Source organism: Xenia sp. Carnegie-2017, unplaced genomic scaffold (genome assembly GCF_021976095.1).
Source record: "Xenia sp. Carnegie-2017 unplaced genomic scaffold, XeniaSp_v1 HiC_scaffold_18, whole genome shotgun sequence".
NCBI classification, from domain to species: Eukaryota; Metazoa; Cnidaria; class Anthozoa; order Malacalcyonacea; family Xeniidae; genus Xenia; species Xenia sp. Carnegie-2017.
In genome coordinates this window covers 457,994-482,511 of record NW_025813480.1, presented here as the reverse complement: position 1 = coordinate 482,511, position 24,518 = coordinate 457,994, and the positions used below count along the sequence as shown (strand labels likewise).

General features: G+C 34.3%; 3 protein-coding genes and 1 long non-coding RNA gene across 7 annotated transcripts in view; all 4 read right to left on the bottom strand.

Moving 5' to 3' along the window:
• LOC124437874 (serine/threonine-protein kinase/endoribonuclease IRE2-like) overlaps positions 1-18,912 on the bottom strand; it is a 125,774-nt gene extending 106,862 nt beyond the window's left edge. For all 4 annotated transcript variants that reach the window (XR_006945876.1, XR_006945878.1, XR_006945877.1 and 1 more), the window contains exon 1: positions 18,789-18,912. The gene's annotated coding sequence lies outside the window, so the exon portion shown is untranslated. The remainder of the gene's footprint in view (positions 1-18,788) is intronic.
• Positions 4,028-5,529, bottom strand: LOC124437945 (serine/threonine-protein kinase/endoribonuclease IRE1a-like). The gene is made up of 3 exons (XM_046987905.1): positions 5,372-5,529; positions 4,699-5,284; positions 4,028-4,095 (listed from the first exon to the last, which is right to left on the bottom strand). The coding sequence occupies exons 1-3, from the start codon at positions 5,372-5,374 to the stop codon at positions 4,028-4,030; spliced, it is 657 nt and encodes a 218-aa protein (XP_046843861.1). The 5' UTR covers positions 5,375-5,529.
• Positions 5,530-6,820, bottom strand: LOC124437943 (serine/threonine-protein kinase/endoribonuclease IRE2-like). Its single transcript, XM_046987904.1, has 2 exons — positions 6,415-6,820; positions 5,530-6,080 (listed from the first exon to the last, which is right to left on the bottom strand). Exons 1-2 carry the CDS (start codon positions 6,515-6,517, stop codon positions 5,530-5,532), a joined length of 654 nt encoding a protein of 217 aa, XP_046843860.1. The 5' UTR covers positions 6,518-6,820.
• A 4,597-nt stretch (positions 18,913-23,509) lies between the features above and the next one.
• Positions 23,510-23,954, bottom strand: LOC124437931. The gene is made up of 3 exons (XR_006945917.1): positions 23,883-23,954; positions 23,720-23,813; positions 23,510-23,630 (listed from the first exon to the last, which is right to left on the bottom strand). It is a non-coding gene; the product is annotated as an uncharacterized LOC124437931 (long non-coding RNA).
• Positions 23,955-24,518: the final 564 nt, after the last annotated feature.

The following is a 24,518-nucleotide window of genomic DNA, read 5'->3' as shown; positions in this document are numbered from 1 at the left end:
ATATAAATGATTTTATAAATTCTCTTCGGGTATACTTGGCATATTTAACAAACCAGTAACTTTGAGTTTTCGACTAAGTTTATTTTTCAAATTTGAAATTGAAATTCATCATTGGCAATCTTCAACACTTGCACAGTTTTGATGAAATCAATGTCTACCAAGAGCAAGACAGTATGTATTTTCTACTCGATTAATACAAAGCAATCAGTTCCGTAACTATTGGCATCTAAAGATAACCTGGCCTTTCCACATCTCGTTTTAAGAAAGAAGCAGTTGAAATAAAATCTCAACTGCATGTTGAAAGCTGCATTGATAATATTTTAAAGATGCATGACTGTATCAAATAACTTTAGAGATGTAAATCATAAAAATAAGACGTTGAATAAACGCAATTTATATTGTCATGCGTGACTATTATAAACACATACTTTACAGCAACCCCCTCGATCCTCCCCTACAGTACTTGCACGCAATGATAAAATTGACATTCTGTAAAAGAACTAAACTTGTCAGGTACATATTTTGTAATTGCTGGCAAATCCGGATGATCTATGATTTACTGAAGTGTCTGACATAGGACAATTGTCAGTAGCTCGATCAGTGTCACTTCTAGCCATTTAATTAATACCTTTCGTCATAGGCAACAACATACGCTAATTTATAAAACTCTCTCGGTTCTCTTAACATCTATAAAATAATTAACTCTACTTATACGTAAAAACGCAGCTATATGTAAACACAAATTTCAAGACAATTGTCTTAATCTGCATAGTTGAATATTGTTTCTATACTTTCTTGATGAGTGAAAAATCAGTAAGTATTGTTAAAAATATAATTTGAAGACTTATTCGTGTCGAGATAAATAAAGAAGATAATTACAGACATGTTTTTAGCGATAAAATCAAACGTCTGACGCAATGAAATTACCAAACATGCTATTAAATGCACTGAAATAACTCCCAAATTCAATGTAGTGTTTTATAAGCATACCATTCTTTAAACATGACAGGAATACAACAAAAGTAGGTCTGCAAATCTTGCTAAATATTATCTGATCCTGATTATCAAATTTGACTTCTTTGCCGTTTAGTTTACGCCTGATAGAACCATGAAAATAATACAAATGTATGCACTTTGTCACATACATATTTGTTCAAAAAATGAAAAGATTTCAAAAGATCACAGCTGGAAATAATCTTTGGGGGATGGACTTGAGAAATTTTGTAAAGGTAAAAATGTAAAAAGTAAATGAGCACAAGCCTGTAAATTATCTGCACATTTGAAGAAACACAACTTTAAAGTTAGTTTTACAAAGCATGACTCACCGGAAATGTAGGCCATGCATCAAAACCATTGATTGAAACACAAGCGAACATACTTCATTTTCTCGTTCCTTCACCTGCCATGTTTTATCTCCTGATTGCTACTTATGTTTGAAACAGATACCGCTGTCATTAAGAGCCCACGATGAGCTAGCAGTGTCTTTATTCTTTTTAATATTCTCGTGAACGTTGATCGTAGAAAAATGCAAAACATTTTAAAATAAGAATTTGCAAAAACAACAAATTTATTTCAATCACACAGATAAGTACCTTTATTGATTCAGACGTCTCCTCAAATGATATACAACAATCAGTATTACAGTAGAGCCACGAGAACTCCAACTGGCTCCTTCAACTCCAACTTTAATTCCGCTAACTCGAAGTCAATTCCTCCCGGATTTGCTGTTTGCTAGTACATTACACATGATGTATGAAAAAAACTGTTTCTCTTTGAAATCAACAGACATTGCTGCACATATATTAACGTTTATAAACTTTAACTAATGTAATTTGTTCGTGATTAATTTACCTATTCAAGATAATAAAGTCTTAACAAGAGTTTTCACATGACAGACTTTTTCAATGAGAAATAATAAATAGTTAACTTTTCTAAAATAGTTTAATATATTTCTAGAACATAAAATATAATTATAAGACTTAAAAAGGAATAATTAACAGATAAAAAGTATATTTATACGATTCCCCACGTTCAAATCACCTTGCAAACAGGCGGAAACAACAAACTGCTATGTTGGAAAGTTATCAGGGAAAAATGCAACATTAATTTATAGATCTCGTTCATACTGAAGAATTATTTCTTTGACTGAAACTTACTCGCAAACTGTTCTTCAAGATCAGGTCTTGATTTCCATTCTCTTAACCTTATGATTCTGTGCACCAAAACACAGAATATGGAATATACAGAAGGGTCACTCGTGTCGGAGCCTTTGATGTTTTTGTCCTCGCGCATATCGGCAGCCCAACCACTGACATGACACGACGTCACTTCTTATATTGAAATATATTTTCGATTTCATTGTGAAGAAACGAAAACATGTAATTGCAGTGGTTGGGAACAAGTGAAAAGCCCTAAATGTCTTGCTAGAATGATGGCCAACGTGAGGACGCGGCGCACACTTGAATGGCCCTCCTGTATAATTTTTATTTTGTGAACAAAAGGGGAAGCTCTTGGAAAACTCTCAAGAAATACTCTTTATAGTTGTTAATCATTTCTTGAGAGTTTTGTAGTCATGATAAATTTTGTTGTCATATAGTTGTCAATTATATCAATCATTGAAAATAATAGAATTATTTCAGTGGTTATAACTTACTTGTAAAATGTTCTTCAAGATCAGGTCTTGTTTTCCGATCATTCAACCTTGTGATTCTATGCACCAGCAAAGGAAGCTCTGGGAAAACTCGTAAGAAATACTCTTTGCCTTCCTTGATACGTATGAGTCGTTTATCACGCCAATTCTGGTGAACGTTTTGCAAAAATTTTAAGCAACCCAACCATGTGGAGTCGTATTGACTTATATTGAAAATACTAAAAACTTCAGGTTCAATACGGTCCATCCAATTTTTTAGACCATTTAACTGCACATGCACATCTGAGTTAAGAGGATGACCTAAATACGGTATCTCTATCCCTGGTTGGTTTGCCACATCACACAGCATATCAAAGTTCTTCTCATAGGATTGTAGATAAGGGTGTTTTAACGCCTCGCTAGCAGATGGTCTTAGTTCAGGTACAAGTTGTAGCATCCATGAAAGTAGATCTTTAAGTTGAACATCGTCGATTTCCTTTAAGCCAACAGGGTTTCCATCTAACAAGTTTTTCAGTCTATACTCTGGAGGTCCAAAGGATGTTTCCCTTTGTTGCAACATAATAAGCCACCATTCCTGCATTCTAAAATCAATGAAAACGTTTTTTCAGCATTTTTGTAAAGTTAATAAATTACATTTCAATTTGCAAATGGTATAATTCTAAACCTACCATTACATCAGACTTTTTTTGGTAACATGAATTATTAACTGATTCAGGAGCAATCCAATACTCAGTTTCCCATTTAGCATTGCTTTTAAATCTCTTGGAGTCATTCTTCATCATTCGACTAATAACAAAGTCAGCTAGCAAAAATTTGCTCTGTGAGTTACGGAGAACATTGGAAGGTTTCAAATCTCGATGAAGAATAGAACCACTATGAAGATCAGCTAATCCTTTTAGCGTTTGTCGGAGAACTTTAGGAAGAGATTTTTGAAGATCATACAAGCTAGAAGATTGCACAAAACTCTCTAGAGATTCTTCACATAGGTCGAGTATCAAATATACATATTCAGTTGCAGTATCTTCTTCTAAGTGGTAATAATTTACAACATAATTCGACTCCTAAGGGTTGATTCCATTTAAAATTTTCTTTTCTTGCTGTGCAAGATTGATGAAGTTATCTTTAAGCATTCGTTTCACTGCTTTACCGTAACCATCTTTTCCCAGTCCGAGATAAACACGGGTTTCATTACTTCCTTTGCCGATGCAAAACTCGTCTGAGAAAATTACACCTACATCGTTCACTTGTTTAATGACGACGTTGGGATCGCGTCCATACTTGATCAATTTTAAAAGCAATTCTCTATGTTGTGTTGATTCATCAATATATTTCCACTCTGGTCACACCAAGTCTTAAAATCACGTAAAATTGTCACATTTAGGCATGAATGATAAGAATAGTCAAACAATTAGCTAAAAGTTGTCTAAAGTCTTGCAAATACGATTCTACATTAGAACAGTAGAAATATGAATAAGCAACAATAGCAAACAATACGTAGCTACAAAGCAAATAGCAATATAGGCTTATTGATACAATCAGTTTATTTCGACTCTCGACTTTTCATTTAAAATCTGGACTTTTTTTACTCTCATCTTTTACTATCGACTGTCACTCTGAGATAGTAGTTGGAATCTACTAACCTTATTTAAAACTGTTACAAATGAAATTTGACTACAGACTAAAGACCATGCACCATAAGAAAACAACATCACGATATAATGTTTAAGAGTATTTGAGCTCTGGATCTTCAAAAATATAAAATGCTGAAAATGCAAAGAATGTTTGCCAATCTTTAACCCGATATCCATGCCAAACTTAATTGCTAAATAGCAATGGATCAAAAACAAAGATTCTTGTTTTCCTCACCCATGAAAATTTACACGGAAACCCTAAATGACTGACTCGATTAAATTTTCGTCAGTCTTATCAATACAGCATTTTTAAAAAAGTTTGTACCAAAAGCTATAATGTTTTTGACATTGAAAAGAAAGCCTAAAATCGGATCCATCATTGAAAATAATATAATCATTTCAGTGGTTATAACTTACTTGTAAAATGTTCTTCAAGATCAGGTTTTGTTTTCCAATCATTAAACTTTGTGATTCTATGCACCAAATGAGGAAGCTCTGGGAAAACTCGTAAGAAATACTCTTCATACTCGCCTTCCTTGGTATGTAAGAATGGTTTATCATGCCAATTCTGGTGAACGTTATGCAAAAATTTTAAGCAACCCAACCATGTGGAGTCGTATTGACTTTTATTGAAATTACTAAAAACTTCAGGTTCAATACGGTCCATCCAATTTTTTAGACCATTTAACTGCTCATGCACATCTGAGTTTAGAGGATGACCTAAATACGGTATCTCTATCCCTGGTTGGTTTGCCACATCACACAGCATATCAAAGTTCTTCTCATAGGATTGTAGATAAGGGTGTTTTAACGCCTCGATAGCAGATGGTCTGAGTTCAGGTACAAGTTGTAGCATCCATGAAAGTAGATCTTTAAGTTGAACATCGTCGATTTCCTTTAAGCCAACAGGGTTTCCATCTAACAAGTTTTTCAGTCTATACTCTGGAGGACCAAAAGGATGTTTTCTTTTTGTTGCAACATAATAAGCCACCATTCCTGCATTCTAAAATCAATGAAAATGAAACAGCTTATAAGAAATGTCGAAAATCAAAGTCAATTTAATTTGCAAAAGTTACCCTTTTGCACCTACCATTACATCAGACTGTCTTTTGAAACGAGCTTTTTTTTTCGACTGACTCTTCACACAATATGATTCAGGAGCAAACCAATACTCAGTGCCACTTTTTGCAATGCTTGAATATGTCGTACGGCCATCCTTCAATATTCGACTAATACCAAAGTCGGCTATTAAAATTTACCTTGTGCGTCTCGTAGAACATTTGAAGGTTTTAAATCTCGATGAAGAATAGGACGTGGCTCGCTATGAAGATCAGCTAATCCTTTTAAAATTTGTCTGAGAATTTCGGGAAGAGTTTTTTGAAGACAAGTCAAAGAATTTGCTTCTGACAGTACAAAATCCTGCAGTGATTCTTCACACAGGTCAAGTATTAAATATACATATTCTGTTCCACTCTCTTGTTCTAAGTAAGAATAATTAACAACATACTCCGACTTCTGTGCATTGCTTTCATTCAAAATTGTGTTTTCTTGCAGAGCAAGATTGTTATCTCGTCGTATTCGTTTCACTGCTTTACCGTAACCATCTTTTCCAAGTCCAAGATAAACACGTGTTCCATCACTTCCTTTGCCGATACAAAACTCTTCAGAGAAAATTACACATACATTACCCACATATTCAACCTTGATGCTGAGATTGCGCCCATACTCAATAAGTCTTTGGAATAATTCTTTATGTTTTGTTGATTCACCAAGGTATTTCCATTCTTGTAACTGCAATTCTGAAATTGAAGTAAAAGTATTACATTCATAGAGAGCAAATGTGCATGAATACTCAGATGTATAAAAGTAGCTCAAGCTTCATTTTATTGCATTGAGGATTTTCATACAAAGTGAACATTTAAAAATATTTTATGAAAAACCATCATCAACAACTCATTCAAGCCAGTGACGTAGGAAGGAGGGCACGTGTCCTCCACAACTTTTAAGTTTAATATAAAAATGATAAAAATGAAATTCATAAAATGATAAAAGTATAAAATTAAGGTTAAGTAAAACGGAAACAATCAATGAGCAGATTACTAAAAAGCTTTCTCATTAGTGCAAACTCTCTACCTTTTTCGTTCTTCTTCTTAATGATTTCTTGTAACTTCGCTTCCATTGAATTTCGTAAGTAATAACGCTCTTTTTCTTCGTATATTTGTATCAGATATTTCATAGCATTCTCTTATTTTTCTATATCTTCATCTTTTTGGACAATCCCCAGATACATTTCATAAATATCTGCTGCTTCCCTATCTTGCTCAAGTTTATCAAACAATTCTGCTAATTCCCATAAAACAGCCAACACTCCACTGACAATTCCAGCTGAAGTAACAATTGACAAGTTCTTCATGTTAAGGTTGACGAAATCTTTACTAACGTTGATACCACCAACTTCTCTTTGTCGTTGTGGTCGATGATGCTGTTCATGTTGTTGCTGTTGAGATTCAAGAAGATTAAATCCTTTTACTAGCGTTGATACCACCAACTTCTCTTTGTCGTTGTGGTCGATGATGCTGTTCATGTTGTTGCTGTTGAGATTCAAGAAGATTAAATCCTTTTTTGTAATGCTCCAGAGATTTCTCATAATTTCCAAGCAACTTATTCAATCCTCCTAATGCAATATGGCAGAGACAATTTATTTCATCTTTCTTTATGTCGTCTTCAGTCTTTCAGTGGTAGAATGAATACTTCCCAGGTGAAGATATACTTGATGCTGAAAATACTTACTTTCCACTTTAGAAGAAAGATTCAAACAATCATTAAAACAGTTTAATCCTTCCTGCCATTCATCAGAGAAAGTATAAGCGTTACCAAGACCAAAGAACGCCATTATTTTGACGCTAATTTCGTTTGTAACTTTCAAACATTCTTGGTAGTGTTTAATTGCTCTTTCGTAATCGCCATTTTCATATTAAAATTTCCATCTTCCAAGAACTGCATAGCTGCTGGTTGTGACTGCCATAACCCCATCTTTTCTTGTGATACGGCAAATATTTGTTTGAGCTCGTGATTATTATTTCCAACTTTCCTTCAGTGGAACTTTTCAATCCCAACTTTGGATTAATCACAGGAAACGTAGTGGTTCTTTTAGAAGCGTTGATAGAGTATCTGTGAATTAACATCGACTGTTATTTGTTACAAGCGAACAAGAAAATTTTTTGTTTCATCTATTTCTACGTAGATTCTAGGCGCTCATTTGCTATCGTGTTTAACGCAATACAAAATTTTTAACGTCTTATTGACTGTTTTCTTGGGTATTCAATTTAAAACAATAAAGAAAATTAATTGATGGAGATTCTTGAGCTAAAAATGATAGATATAAACGTATTTGTTCTAAATTATGTAAATGTATTCTGCGACAGTATATGTTATCTGTTTCAAAGACCTGGATAAATGAATATGTGACTTAACAATGACCAAGACCTAATTCTTGCTCCTATTTTGGAATTTTGTCCTATTCTTATCCTACTACAGCAGCTATACTTTGCACTAGCTGTGGGTTTTTTCATGAGTAGAAAACATGAGCAGGCATAACTGAAAAGCAAGTATGAATGCTTTATCCTTTGACATTATCCTTTGCTGTAAATAAGCATGCAATTAAAATTATACACAGCTAAAAGTCGCTAGCTAAATGGTATTCGCAAACAAATTTATAGATTTTTTTGTGAAGTCATTTTTATAAATGAATTATTTTTGCTCCATTTTCACGATGTCGTAGAATGCACACCGTGTTTGCCAAATCGATAGTTAGTTTCGACATCAATGACTATATGACTTGTCTTCTTTCATTGTTAAAATTACATAATTTATTTATGTTTTTATTTAACTATTCATACATTTATTATGTGTATTTTTTTACACTTCCATACTATTTATCAACAATCTTTAATACTTCCTTTTGTCCTTATTTTCTCGAGCAATTTTAGCTGAGTTTTAAAACACGGTTAATGCCATAATAGCCAGTGGCTCCAAAACTGTCTGTTAACCAACAAATTCTTATAAATATTCACACATAACAAAATTTTGAAAAAGAATGTAAAAGAAGTTCAGATAGAAATGATAAATCATGCAATCGATTTAAATAATACCAAGACCAACTTTCTCAAAATTTTTTTTTAAAATGCCTGCGTGTCATTTCCGGCAACGATTTACATCGTCATCCGACAAGAGAAAATATTAAATGTTTTAGATCAGTTTGTCGTCTCAACAAAGTTTTTTCTTTTTTATCGCTGTGGTAAAAAGTATACAAAAAATATAAGGTTAAAGACATAGAGTTAAATACAGAGGTATAAATAAGATGAACAGACCAAACCCTGGCAAATGAATAGATTATACATCATGAAATATTTCACATATATTCAACCTAACATTTAATGCGTACCATTCTTTAGTTTTGTGATTAATACAATACAACAAAGTCTGGAAAACTTACAATTAATACGAAAATCTTTAAGTGTTTGAAAATTTGAGAAACTTTGATTTCGTTTCCATTTTTGTTATAAACAGATTATAAACACCAAAGTATGTTAAATGCGTCGTAGATTAATATCGTTTGATAATAAATGTAAAGCATTTCTATAGATCGCAGAGGGAAACAAATATATTTACTGAAGGAATAGATAAGGAATTTCAAGTATGATTTAAAACGTCATACGCACATGTAACTTATGCCTCTGGTTGTATACAACAGAACGGCCCTTTTATAGTGAAAAACACCGAATTTTGCCTTGGTTAGAAATTCTTTTTGGAAGAGTTCGCTCTTGTTGGGACTAGGCGACTCTGTATCTCAAAAACAGTACTCTATGATCTAATGGGTATTATGCTTTATAAACATTTTAAATACACGATGATATTTTTCAATTTTGTATTTGTAATGATATATAATATTTAATTTAGCTATAAGACACCTTCAGTGTGATTGAATACGATATTTATATCATACAATGTGATTCAGATAATAAATTGATTCCATTAGTTACAGTTGAATTGATACATTTGAGTCCTTCATGGCAATAGTGAACACAAAATTTTGATGATGCCAGTGTATAAATGCCTGGGTCTAGACACCACGAAAAGAGGTATCACCGAGTACGGTAATCAGGCACGGGCACTGATGTGAACGACGGTAACGTGTATGAAAAGCCGTTGGCACGGTTTTCGGCGGCGCCGAAATATAAATAAACGAAGCTAGTGGATGCTACGTAGTGTGGTTTCAACCTGCAGATTTTGCCAGAACAGGGTATCTTACTCCGGCAATTAGTCTGAGCGCTCTATAATTGATCAATCTAACGTCAACTAAAAATGAAGGTGTAACATAAGTGAGACATGAAATATTGTTAAACATCCATACTTATCTAATGCAAGTATTTTCCTGGGGCGGATTTTTATACTTTAATACTTTACAAAGCAAGAGATATTGAAAAATTAGGGGGGGGCTAATTGCCCTGCTGATACTCACACGTAGAAATAATTTACAAATTGGTGGGGAAATGATACAGGATGTGCATAGTTAAGAAAGGAAAATTAAATTTGGAAAATACTATTTAAATGCTGGACTTGTTTCTTCATGTCTGGTTTGTGTTGACGTATGTGGTTGGTTTGAGTTTGAAAATGAATGAAGTGTTAGCAGTGTTAGAAAGCATGATGAAGTGTATTTAGATTTGCTTTCAGATTTTGTTAATGTTTTGTCCAACGTGGAGTTTTTTTCGGAGGTGGTGTATTCTTTGATCCATGTTGCAAAATTTCTGGTGGTTTCATGTAACAGTTGTATCATATTTCTATCTTAAATCTGCGACGAAGATGGCTTGGAGTGAAGTCGAAACATGTCTGTTATTAAAATTAAAAAATTGAAAAATATTGTCGTTTATTTAAATGTTTACAAAATATTACATAAAATGAACCTTACGGTAATCATTATATGCAAATATATGAGATTAAAGAGTTTGAGATAGAGACAAAAACACTTGTATAAAAAGATATTAATTTAGTCAAGAACGTTTCTTTTGGCTCTCCATTAGACACAACATATAGTGGTGCTGGCAGGATTTATTTTTTGGAGGGAGGAGTGTAACACCTCCAAAGTATGTACAATGTATAACGCAAATGTTTTATTCAACTTCAAGAAACTTTCAAGTTACGTTTACAGAAACCTCAGTATGTGAAATATATATTGGCAGTCGTCCCCTTTGGAGCCTCTGACAATACATTAGAATCCAAAATCACATAAAAAAGAAAATGCTCTCATCTTGGAAAGTCTTTTTGTGAGAGTGCTTAAAATGTATAAATTATTAACAAATGGGACAATGTGTCATGCCTAGTACAGTTTCAAATTGGAACCAAAGTCAGTGACCTTATCATTCACCAGAAATCAGTTCAATACTAGTTGCCTGATAAAACCATATCGTTCCAATGCTCATTCAGTCAAATCTCCATGCCCATTGGCTTGTAAGTCGTTTGTCCCGTGAAAGGTGGAGACATTTCATCATCGAGTCAGAACTTTGCTGTGTGTTAGCGGTTCCGGTGGCATGACCGGCAGCACGTCAACTTGCGAATAACGGAAAAAAACACTTGACTTCACATTGACAGGGTGACTGGATGGACTGAATTAAAGAGTGAACTGGTAATATCGTAGTAAGTTCATGGATGACAGCACAGTGGTTGAATTACCAAATGTCAGGCGGTAAACCACATACCAATTTCAAGTCTTGTGTAGCAAAAGTGATATAAATGGCCGCACCACGCAATCTTCCGTTGCAGAGTTAGAGACTTGTGAAGTTATGCTGGTTATCGGACGGCGCGAAAATCCTAAGTTGTTTCTACGGAATATAAATTGGGAGAGGAGAAGGATCAGTGGCAATTAAATACAGTTTAGGATGGACAGTGATTGGTCCTGTCGCCTACCGGGAATGAAGCAGTGCATCGGCTAATCTTGAACGATTGAATTCGATGCCCCTGACTCTGCCACTAACAATGAAGTTGATGAAGTGGAAAATGAATGCCTCAGAAAATGTGGTGGAAAGACTGTGGAAGACCGACTTTGAACCTCTAGTTGAAAAAAGTGTGTCCGTCGCGAAGGCAGAGCGCTTCAAATAATGGAAGAGACGCTGACGTAGTAGATAATCATTTTCAAGTTGCTCTGCCATGGCGAAAAACCGCCCTCCTTACCTAATAATAGAATAATCGCAGAACGCAGAGGCTTACTTTTGAAAAACGGCTCCTCAGGGATGAAAACCTGTTGAAAAAGTATCAAGCCACAATAAACGATTACATTGATAAAGGCTACGCAGAAAAGATTCTTCAGGATCTAGAGGTAAACGACAGACCAACGTGGTACCTACCATCACCCGGTTACTCATCCTCTAAAGCCCGAAAAGGTAAGAATCGTCTATTATTGTGCAGCCAGATATGAGCAAACGTCGTTGAATCAGCAACTTCTGGAATTACGGATCAGACAAATCTACTAACAGGCGTGTTAATTCGCTTCCAGAGAGGAATTGGCTGCAGTAGTTGCTGATGTAGAAGCAATGTTCCATCAGGTTCTAGTGGAACCAAAGGATGGAGACGCATTGCGATTCTTATGGTACAAATAAAGACCTTTCTGGAACATGGAAGAATACAGGAATGACAAGACATTTGTTCGAACAACGTCGTTTCCAAGTATCGCCAATTTCTGTTTGCGGAAGACAGCCGAGGGTTGTTTCAGAAAGAATACGACTCTAGCAGTAGAAACGGCGAAACGTAACATGTATGTCGATGACTTGATGAAATCAATAAGCTAACCACAGAAAGTACTCTTGGAATAAAGTAGAACACAGAAGAGGATATGTTTGTATGGGTTGTTGCGGAAAAGAATGTTGCAGTTAGAAAACGAAGGTCCTGTCACTCGACGGAAGATAGTGTCAGCAGTAAATTCGCTTTTCGATCCCTTAGGCTTTATTGCTCCGTTTGTTATGAAGGCGAAGTTAATACTGCAAATGCTTTGTAAAGGACTTGGATGGGATGATCACATTCAGGTGAACGAACTTTCGCAATGGAAACGTTGGGTAGCTGATCCCTCTAAGCTACAAGAAATTCGGGTTCGCCGCTGTTTTAAACCTGCAGGATTCAAGGAAGTAAAAGATGTGAGTCTACATATTTTCTCCGACGCCTCGACTTCGCTATTCGGCGGTGGCATATTTGCGTCTAAGAATGCAAACAATGAAATACACTGCTCATTTGTAATTGGGAAGGCTAGACTCGCTCCATTAAGGGAGATTTCTATACCAAGACTGGAATTAACGACTGCCGTCATTTCCGTAAAACTTTCGAAGATTATTCGAAAAGAATTGGATGTGGTAGTGCAAGGAGTTTGTTATTGGACAGATTCAATGTCAGTTCTCAAATGTATTAACAACGAAAGCAAAGAACACACATCAACTTTGAACGTCCAAGTGATTCGTAGTGGATCGCACCTATCCGAGTGGAATTACGTGAAGCGGGATGACAATCCCGCCGATGAAGGCTCCAAGGGCGTTAAATTGCATGTGTTAAGACACAAAGGCCATAGTTAAAGGTCCTGCATTCCTTTGAGAGGACGAAAGCCATTGGCCAAAGGGATAACAATTCCTGAACTAAAGGATGAGGACAAAGTAAGGAAGGAAGCCCTAATTTACGTGACTGCAGAAGGCCTCACTTGTTGGATATGATTTCACGCCCCTCCATTTGGTTGAGGTGTTCTGTTGCTTGGTTGTTACGTTATAAGGATTTATCTTCTCAGCAAGGCGAGACAAAGGGAAGTTATTTCTGGTCCTCATTTGGAATCGGAATTTAAAGTTCGACGACTAGCAATGGAAGAATTGGATGCCGCCGAAAGAGAGATCTTCGCACATGTACAGAACACCACATTCTCACGCAAATTTCAAAGTTTGTACTTTAACCCGCCTTTAGCAAGATATGGGAGGCGTATGGGAGAAATGAAACGATCTGTTAGACAAATCCTCAAAGCAATTCTCAAAGGACAAGAAGTTTCAGACAAGTCCTGCAAACCGTGATCGCAGAGGTGGTTCTAATCCTGAATTCAAGACCTCTCACGCTTAACAGTGACAGTCCTGACGATGACGATCCTCTAACTCCAAACCACTTATTGCATTTACGAGCAAGTACTAGTTTACAACCAGGATTATTTGACAAAAATGATTTGTGCTGTAAGAAGAATTGGAAGCAGGCTCAATACTTAGCAAATGTTTTTTGGCGTAGATGGCTCAAAGAATACTTACCAACATTAATGGAGAGAAAGAAATGGTATACACCGGGAAATTTTAAAGAAGATCTAGTACTTGTAGCTGAGAAAACTATCCAAGGGGACAATGGACGTTAGGTGTCGTTGTAGAAGCAATAGCAAGTAATGACGGTTATGTGCGGACAGAGAAGGTAAAACTAGTTAAACAGTATCGACCAGAGCCAAACATCAACGAAAGGGAGATTACAAGATGAACACAGTAACCTTGATCCGTCCGTGACTAAATTATGTCTACTTGAGATGGACACTTGAAGTTTATATATCTAAATAATTTAGAATTTGAGAGTTATATTCTTGTTGTTTATTCAAATTTCACGGTATATAGTTGTAAATGGATTGCTACGTTGCAATTTCCATTTAGGGACCAGTGTGGCTACCGTATGATTTACTTTGGACGGCATGGAGAAGGAAGTGACGTTTGAAAGGGTGTTGCTGTTTATTTAGAGTAAAAGGCAAATTGTTGTAGTTGAATGTTGTACGTGGGACCAAACGGTCAACGTAATTTAAAGTAATAAATTGTAATTTCGTTTATTTCATTAAATTGTTTATTCCCAAGTTGTATAACGACTTGATAGTCACAACATCCTTATTCGCGGTCACCTTCCTCTGAGTCATAAACAAGCACATGATGGGGAAGCAAATACCTACGACTCATCTAAATGAATTTACTAGACCCAATTCAAAGAAAAGAACCGAAGGCTGTATTGGTATATTGTGTAGCTTCTTCTTGCCCTTTAGGTTGACTAATGGCTGAAGTGGCTCACTTTAATCTACCATAAAATCTTTGAGCAAGACTAGGTTCTACTAAAAGAACCGCAGCGATCGATGCCTTTTTTAAAAAAAGTATGCAGTGTTGCACGCGGATAGCAGTATTTGATATGAACTGGAGCTCAGGTTTGACAAATAAAGTTTGATCTTAGGCAAATATTGAATTTGTGATAGTTGCATATAGGGGTTTTATGTTATGTACCTATCACACAGAGTACAGAAAGTTCAAGAACGAAGTAGAAATTGACTTAAGAAAGATAACAATATCAATACTGTCAGATTTAGTAAAGACCGCAAACGAGCAAAATTTATGCTAAGATCAAATGCGAATTATGGATATCACTTGAATTAGCACGATAAGCGACATCATGAAAACGTACGTCCTTGTATGTGTAGTAAAGCTCATAAACTTCTTTGTACCCATTTAATGCATACAACAAAGGTCTATTTTTAACTCTTCAGAGAGTGAAAATATCTTAGTCTGACATTGAACTAGAATTCGTAGCTTGCAACTAGTACGACCAATCGTTTAGGTTATTAGTTAAATTCGTTCGTTTTGTGCAATGTATTGATTTTTTAACTATACTTGCACTTTGTGTATTGTAACGAAGTACAACTAAATTATAAAGGTTTCATGACTTTCTCCATTTTCAATGTTTGTACTAGACTCCCTAAAGCCTCAAAAAATAAGGGTGGAGTATATACTATACTCGTCGACTTTATCCCCCAAATTTGAATCTGTTTCTACGCCTATGTATCAATCCTATGTATATCTATGAAACATCGAGCCATTGGCGTTGTGGCTGGGGTACAGCCAGGGGGGAATACCCCACGAATGATTTGAGGAGAGAATCCGCTACCAGAAGGCATATGAGGGCCGCTAGAACGCATCTTTACAAACGCCTCTAAATTTATTTCAGGAAACAAAATTCAAACAAATAAAACCCCTGAACGGCGGAACGGATAAGAAAAAATGGCGGACGGATCTATTTCTGCTGAGATTCACCAAAATTGACCCATATTATTTCGCATTGTAATACAATTTGTAATCAGAATGATACAATATTTTGATCTATTCATATCCAACACTTTGTCGCGTTTTTACTCAAAATGACAAGGAACATATAACAAACAGGCACCGCGGAGGATTGATAATTGGGGTAATATTCATATATTCATGATATGGAGGCTTAAGTCCTTTGAAATCCATTGTTTTCTAAGGATCAAAACATGAATATATGAATATGAGCCCCCCCCAAATTATCGATCCTCCGCTGTGCCTGAAACTTGTATGCCGAAGGTTCATCTGAATTGCCAAAAGCTCTTCTTTGATGACGACATTGACTTAAAACTGACTTATTTTATGTTGTTCAACACCTAAATTTGTAAACTATAGCTTTGGATAATCGTCCAGTTTGCACAAATGCTTCTTAAGCTATTTTTATAGTTATTATGGATATTATTATCATCTTACACAAACAATCTCATGAAGGGATTTTGAATCGAAAATGCTTAAAAATTATGGGCGCAAGGAGACGTAAAATATCCTGAGATGACGAGATAACAACGAAAAGCATAATCAAGGAGTATATGTTGAATGTTAGAAAGTATATCACTACGTATGGCAGATACAAATTATAAGTGCCTTATACATAAATTTCATAGTATAACTTACTTTCATAGTGGGGGTAATATTCCATTCCTTCTTCTTTAGACTCGTAACGTTCTGTCAATTGAAAAGTCACAAAACGTGTGACAGTATTTTAGTCAATAAAATTCGACTCAGAAAAAGCCTTAAAGATATATCTATAGTTGGTGCATAAAGACATAAAATCTCTAGACAACAATTATCGAGGTAAAAAGATCAATAAAGTGTGTAAATGTTCTACGATAAAATGTTGGAAAATACATCCATATTTTTGCATGTATAGCTTACACACAATTTACGAGGGTCTCGCATAAATTCGATTGTATATAACTTACCGTCATCCATGAAGTAACTTTTCATTCGTTGAAGGCAACTCTATAAATTCTGTATTATCCAAGGTGAATATCGAACTTAGGAAATTCTGCAATCATAAATACATATTTATCAAATCTTCGTCTTTCTCACTCGTTAAAATGAAAAGATTAAAATAGAATTCTTGCACAGTTTTAATATACAATCATTAAGGCGTTTAAATTACATATAACATCATAACCTTCAACGCCGTACGTCAACAAAGCAACTTTCCGTGATTATTAGCACTAACATAGATGAAAATTTATAAATATTAAACATAAGCAGGAAGAAAACTTTCAGAAATTGTACTCATCCTTGTTAAACGTTACTTTTATCAATGTTTTAAAACATCCAACTGTATGAAGTTAATCGTCAAAAATCTACGATAATCATTTGATGCACGCCAAATAAGAGTGTTTCTTTTTTACAAATTATTGTCGAAACAAAAATATTTATCATAATAGTAGCAAAGTAGCTACATTTTAGGGGAAAGCTTATTATTCACAGATTCTAAAAATTATGATTACCCAACAAAACAGCAACAAGGTAGCTATAACAAGGTATAGAAAAGACTAGTATCGTCAAGTTTCATCTTTATAAACTTGATTTAAAACATATTAAGGGTAATGGTTTACTTTCACCAATTATGATGAAGCTAGCAATATCAGGGACAACTTAAACTCAGTAAGGCAATGGTGTCTTTGTCAATGTGAACGTAATTGGAAGTTACTTTTTTCCGTACAAATCTCTACCAAGGAATTTAAAAGCATAAATCAAAACACAATCCGCTTATTTTAATCACAGCAAATGGAACGTTTTATAGTATAACTGTTTAATGTTTGTGATTAACCATTGATTGCAGTCGACTAGATTCAAAAAAAACACAGGAGATTCTAAATTTGGACAACCGAATCAAACAAGGCGCTACCATGCAACACCTAATGAGAAGAAAACAACCTTAAGGGTATTGGCATGTAAGATATACAGTATTAGAATTTAGAATAGTCCGTTCATCAAAAATGCAAGAATTCATTGAAAAATGTCATATTACGCGTGTCAATGACACACTTCATTGCATAACTATTTAGAGATGCAAATATTAAAAATAACAAGAAAACGATCTTTGTTCATTCGATATTAGCTATACCGAGAATTTGTCTATTTTTACTTTTCTATTATCATTCTAATCAAATTCTTCCTAGTAAATGCTCAAATGGTAAATGATATTACGCGTGTCAATGACACACTTAATTGCATAAGTATTTAAGATGCAACTCTTTAAAATAACAACAAAAAGATCTTTGTTCATTCGATACTAGCGATATTGAGAATTTGTCTATTTTTATTTTCCTATTATCATTCTAATCGAATTTTTCCTGGTAAATGTTCAAAATTATTTTTTGTTAACTGTAACTAATAAGAGACTGAAAGATGTGTGTTGAAAACAGAAAATTGTGGATTTGTACATGGAATTAAAGACTTAATCTACCACTAGGAATGCCTAATGCAATGCCTTTTGTTGAGTGATAACACTTCTTTGCAATGTAATGCATACTTTTTAAATTAAAACTAGCAATCAATCTCTTGATTGGATTAGAGGAAATTGATTCAAAATAACATTAATAAAACATTAACTAACCTTAATGTAAACACAAACCTTCATTTTCAAAAACAGAAACGAAGAAGAGATCATGGCGGAATATACTGATGAGATAACTGAATCCCGTTGCAATTACAGGAGGAATGTCTTCTGGAGAAGTAGCCTGAACATAAAAGATGATATTTAATTTGTTTAGGAGTATTTTTGTCAGACAAATATAACATGAAAACAGTTCAAGAAAGTACTTAAAACTTCTCAACTAAACAAGCACAAACAGCAATTTACACATAAATTCATTTACCTTTCCTTGAGCCTTGAAGAAATAATCACAAACAGAGCGTCCCAAAACACTTCTCCAATGTTTTTCCAGAAATATATCCCTAAATGTACATGAAAAACATCATATGACCTAGTGACTCACAGTAACCCATTTGGTGTAAAGTTGTGATAACTAAACAATTTAGGAAGCTGAAATCATCAAAATGGCATTATCTAACTGACTTCAACACGATTAAAATTACAGATATCAGGTAATATCTCACGATTTTTATGACATTCTTTATTTCTTCTGGGTATTAATCCTGTCACATGATACTTCTCATAATCTACCTTCACATGCTTCTGACATTGTTCAAGCTTTCCTTTAATATCTTACTGAAACTAATCTCATTTTATCTCATTCAAATAATTGTAAAGTACTTCTCACAATAATCACAAGCTGTTACGTACAAAACCAACAAAAGAGCTTTGAAAGCAAACAAATATAAAACCAATACATACTGTCACTACCGACTTACCCTGAATGGTTGATGATAAACAAACTGTGAATCATTGTAAAATCCACAGATAATAAAACCTATAAAAATGTATTTCTCCTTTACTTAACTAGCTTAATGGTTATAAAACTATTTTTATGTAAGTTCATTTCGTAAATATTTATTTATATTATTGCCAACATTTAACCAACATTTAAAAGCGATGTTTCCATTTAAAAAAATTAAGATTCATGTAATCCTCTTACTTGTCCCCAGACCACTGAAGACTCAACGGCCTTTACCAGCTGGCTCACCTAACTTATCTTTAATTATGGTCGAGAAGATTTTCGTCTCAATCCCATGATCCTGATTGATAACAAGTCAATGAATTGGAAGAGTCCCAAACAGTTATAAAATATAACGACAGATGAAATACCATGCACTAGGTACAAGGAGAGATGTTCTGTTTTAGTCGATTTTAATTTTGTTTACAAAAACGTATTTCGAGATAGGAATGAACCGTGACTTCTTTCAGTTTTTTATGAATATGCTACAGAGTCTCCGGAATCTACAAACTTGCTAAAACCTTAAACATAGCCTGCATTCTGGAAAATAACTTTGTTCAAATCCTGAGTTTAATAAATAAGTCTCATTCTACTCGCTACGAACGGATCGAGAAGCTCTTTCGTTTCTTTGGAAAGCAAAATATCAACTTAGTTGAGTGTACCAACGAAACTAAAAACCTCTGTGTTATTTTATTACTAGCATATTTGTGTTTATGAAAAGGAAATAAAAATGGACAGTGAATTTCCGTAAAAAATAAAGAATTTTGATGCATTCATTTTTATACCAACTTATTGTAACAAATGATTATGGAAGTATCAAAGTATGAAATGAACGATGAATACAAACGTTATTTGTAAAGTTCATTTCATTATCAGGTATTGCTGGCAACTTGATTCTATTGCTGTATGAAATCTTTTTTAACTTATCATTAACAACAAAGCGTATGTCACTTAATTTTATCAGCTGCTTTTCCACCAAACTGAAACTCGCAGTCTGGCACTGTAAAGTATTTACTTTGTTCTAATGTTATAAAATAGATTTGACTATATGCTCGTGAAGTTTTTAGAAAACATATATCAAAGAATAATTTTCTACTTCTTTCCAGCAACCTAGTAAATACCTTTGCATTGACGCAAGAAAAGAGAGGGTCATAGCTGAGCCATCAAAAACACAATTGGTGACAAAAACTGGTTCAGGTGATCTTCCATTTAATGTTAAACTAAAGCACTCACGAAAAAATGTACGACCAATCAAACATATGACTAAAAATTTGAGCATGTATTTCATTTACACTACGATACTCTTCAGTATTAAGAATTACAGGTCGATCACGGTTTGTCTCAGAAAACGATGATCAATGATTGATTATTGATGATCGATGATTGATTACACATTTAAGTGTAGTGTACAAAGAAAAGTTAAAAACAAACGACAAACCCGATTGCTAATTACAAATTAACATTTCTGTTTTGTTTTCTTAAGACAACCAGCCCCAACAGCCATTGCAAGTTGAAAACAAGATTAGCAATAGAATATGTTCGTAGTCTTTTCCCGGATAAACCACCACAAGATCGTCCCGTATCTCGACAAAATAGTTTGAGAAAAAATGGACCACTGAAGACTCTCTTTTTCCAGGCAAGATTTCTTTCTAAGCCTAGCGTTGCCAAATGGCTAGGCATCCAAAATGTAAATTCCCAAATTGAGGATTACGCTTTTCTTGAAAAATCTTATCGAGGGCCTTTTTGGAGAGCTAAGCAATTTTTTATTAGCATCTCTATATATTGAGATGAGCAGATATTTCTACAAATGAAATGTCGCAATGTTTTATCATCATTTTGTTTAGCTTGGATTTTTTGTGCTATTCACTTCTAGATTGCTTTAAGAACTCTTTCTATGGTTTGCAAGTTTGTGAAAACGTCCAAAGTCCGGATGTAACAAGGTTTTCTTAGGCCAGCCAACGGATCTCTCAAAACATCTTGACCGTTGATCTTCGTAGGCAGTCGCTGGCAGAACAATTTGAGACAATTTAACTAGATCATGGTGATGGTGTAAAAGGGCATGATAGAAATGACTTTGCACAAAATCAACGAATCATTTCTGTAAATGAAGAAGCAAATGACAATGTTATCGATATTCATGATTCTAATGCTTCCAAACAGGCAGCTGGTGTTGATGTTTGGACTGGTCAACTTTCTAAAGGTGAAAGGGATTTAGATAAAAGGAAATCATGTAACACAGATCCTTTAGATAGAATGTACGATGCAGATATTCATAATGTTAATAGCTCACATGATGATAAGGACAATCATCTAAAATCAACTCACTGTAATGTAGAATTATCTTCCAGTGATAGCGTAAAAATCGACGATGATGTTTATAAATATCTAATCATTAAAAAGTTATCAGTTTCTTCAAGAACGTGCTACTCTTCGACAAAAAATGACTTTAGTTTGCTGGAGAATCGTGCTTCACGAAAGAACACTAAATGCAGAGTAACAAACATGTCACTTATTAATTCAACAGAAGAAAACAAAGATGACTCTTACTACTCCAAGTTCAAAGAAGAACATATTGAACATGATCGTTATTCAAACTTAGATCGACAAAATACTAATTACTTAGAAATGTTACAAAAAAAAGTGCACAATGCAACCGTCAAATTCAAGCAACACCATTTATTCAAGGAAAAAAAATACCAAGCGTAAATCAGACGAGGACAGTGTCCATGTGAGATATATTTGGAAAGCTTTGGTGGACGGTGGCTATGACGTTTCTAGAAAAGAAATCTCAAAATACAAAGTTGAGTTGACAGATTCAAGACAAAAATCTGCACCCTCGAAACGAAACAGTTTTATAAATCATCAAAAGACAAATCCTGTTCTTCGAAATAAGTCTGCAAATTACAACAACGAGAGCATTGAAATTCCTGTGAATAAATCAATGGGTTGCTTTTTGCCAAATGATAAAAAAACTTCAATGTTTTGTCCCCAAACTAGATGACAAAAAAGAGGTACATAAAGCTAAAATGTGAGATTGATATTTTTTAGTTTATGAGTTTAAATCAGCTCAACAAGAAAGTTGATACTTAGACTTGGAGAGTGAAATGACCATCTGCTTCACTTCTTGTGGTTAGAACAAAACAAAGGACCTTTTAAAAACGGTGAGACCAATCAGCTTAAAATTATTGCAGTAAGGAAACCCGTGAATAAGCTATCAAGGTAAAACTTTAAATAGAAAAACAAATAATCAGTAAATTTCATAGAATATTCACAAACCTTGTTTTTTATTTAGAAATGAAAAAGTCTCCGATTTCTCTCGATGGAAGTTTGAAGTCAACACGAGCCCGAAATTGGGTCATTTTTTGTACTTTGCATATGGTTTGAATATGAATCAAAACAGGTATATTGATTTGTAGCTACTGCCATCTGTACTTAATAGAAAATATCTTTTGATTTGACGAATTTGGGGCTTGCATTTAGGTTGTCTATACAACTACGGTGCAAAATAAGATCACGTCTTTGGGGATTGCTTTTTGGCTATAGACTTGTTTTTAATAAACGAGGTCAGAAATAACAGAAGCAGTGTCTTTAAGAGAGTTTTCAAAATCAATTTTATTGCCTCTAACTCTTAGGTGCATTTGGTAGTGACATGGGCTTTCCAAACGTAGTCCAAGATTCTGAATGTTCCGTAGAAGGTTGAGTTTATGAACTATAGTCAGAATATCTACCGCTTTTGAATATATGTATTGCTTCTCCAAAGGTAAACCAACCACTTTTAAATTTTCCCTTGACACTTAATTTGCTAGTCCTCCGTCCTCTTTTAATCAGCCTAACGAAAAAATTTTTGCAATAATAACAGGTAATCAGCATTTATATACGTGCAGGCAGTATATCCAATACAAAAGTTGAAAATTCAACCATATACTGTCCAATTTGAACAATCAAATAAGCAAATATAATGTATAAATCTATATCAATAACTATGCTTCTCTAGGATTACAAGAGATTGGTTCTACCTGTTTGAATGTGTGAAAATCCTGCTCGATTTGAGCATGGTATATGTCAACAATGTGTTGCTGCAGTTGTTTATGTTGCTCAAGAAAAATATATCTCGCCAGGTGAGTGAAGTTTTCGTTTCCTCTTACATGCCAAAAGCTATTTTCTTTGAATGATTTCACTCCCAACTTGCAATATGATTTTGCATGCAAAACTCATTGAAAATTCAAACAATGCCACACAAACTCGGGTTTTATGAAAGCCAATGAAACCAAGCACAAATAAACTTATCATAGGAAGACATGATGGAAGGCGTTTTACCGAAATTCAATTTCTTTTCCTACATTTTGTGCAACTGGATACTTCATTTACCTTGAAGCAGTACTTTATAAAAACTGATTTACTTACTCCAAACTAAGTTGAATATTTAAAAAGTTTCAGTATAAGTCACGAAAAGTTTCAGGTATAAATCACGCTTTTGCCCTTTGGGAATACTTTTTAAGTAACCAACATGAGCGCAAGTCAACGCGTAATGCTGTTCATCTTACAGCAGAACAAAGTCAACGCGCCATACATTGATCTATTGGGCTCATCCTCTCGACTTACCATAACATTGTTGGATAGCTGTTGGATTTCTATTTTCTTACGTGGGTCAACATAACGTAATTCGATGTAATCTGAAGCTTTCCATTCAAATTTGCCATCGATTTCTTGCTTTAAAACATCCTCAGTCTTTGATTCGTCAACTTCAAGATACATGTGACGATAATTCATCTCATCAGTAGGACGTGATGTACCATACTTGCCACAAAGCCAAGGAAAACTGCAAATGTGGAAAAGTGAAGATATTCGATGCCTTTTCCTCGTGTCAAATAAGTCAAAATTGACGTAAAAGCGATAAAAAACATTTACCTTTTCAAATTTTCATGGACGCTATCTTTAATTTTGTGATCCTTTGTAAGAAAACGTTCTTTAAATTCGACTGTGTTGGGAGTGGAAGGTTCATCTACAAAATATTACACAAAATGAATGTCACTGGACTTAGAATCTCCTAAAACAAAAATATCAAATTTACCAGTTTTTGAAGATGACTTGAAACTACGAGAAGTAATTGAATTCAGAATTTTTTCTTTGCTGCCACTGGAAGTTTCATCTAGAAAATTTAACACGAAACAATGTCACTGGACTTTGAATCTCCCAAACAAAAAATATCAAATTTACCAATTTTTGAAGTTGACTTGGCACTCAGAAGAATAATTTTTCTCTTTTCTTCAACTAAAAGGTTAAAGTTATCATTATTCACTCATGAAAATATTTCGAGAATTCTTAGCTACAATCCTCAGCACTGCTTATACATATATTATTATTATTATTTCAATTTGTGATTTTCTCACTTATAAAAAATCCCAGCACATTAGATATACCTTTGAATGTTGATGCACTGCTTCTTTGTTCTTCAAGACAGGTATACGAAAATGAACTTGACTCTAAAACAAATAAAAGATAGCGTAAAACACATAAACTCTTTCACCTCAGTAAAGAACATGCCAGGTTTTTTTAAACAGGAATATACAGTGCCATTTCGAATTTGAATTATAGGATAGTTGTATCATTCGGACTTTTAACATCTTTTGATAAAAATATGACAGAAAATCATCATATATTTGCGCATAGATCGTGAAACAAACATTTAGCTAATGCAATTGATGTT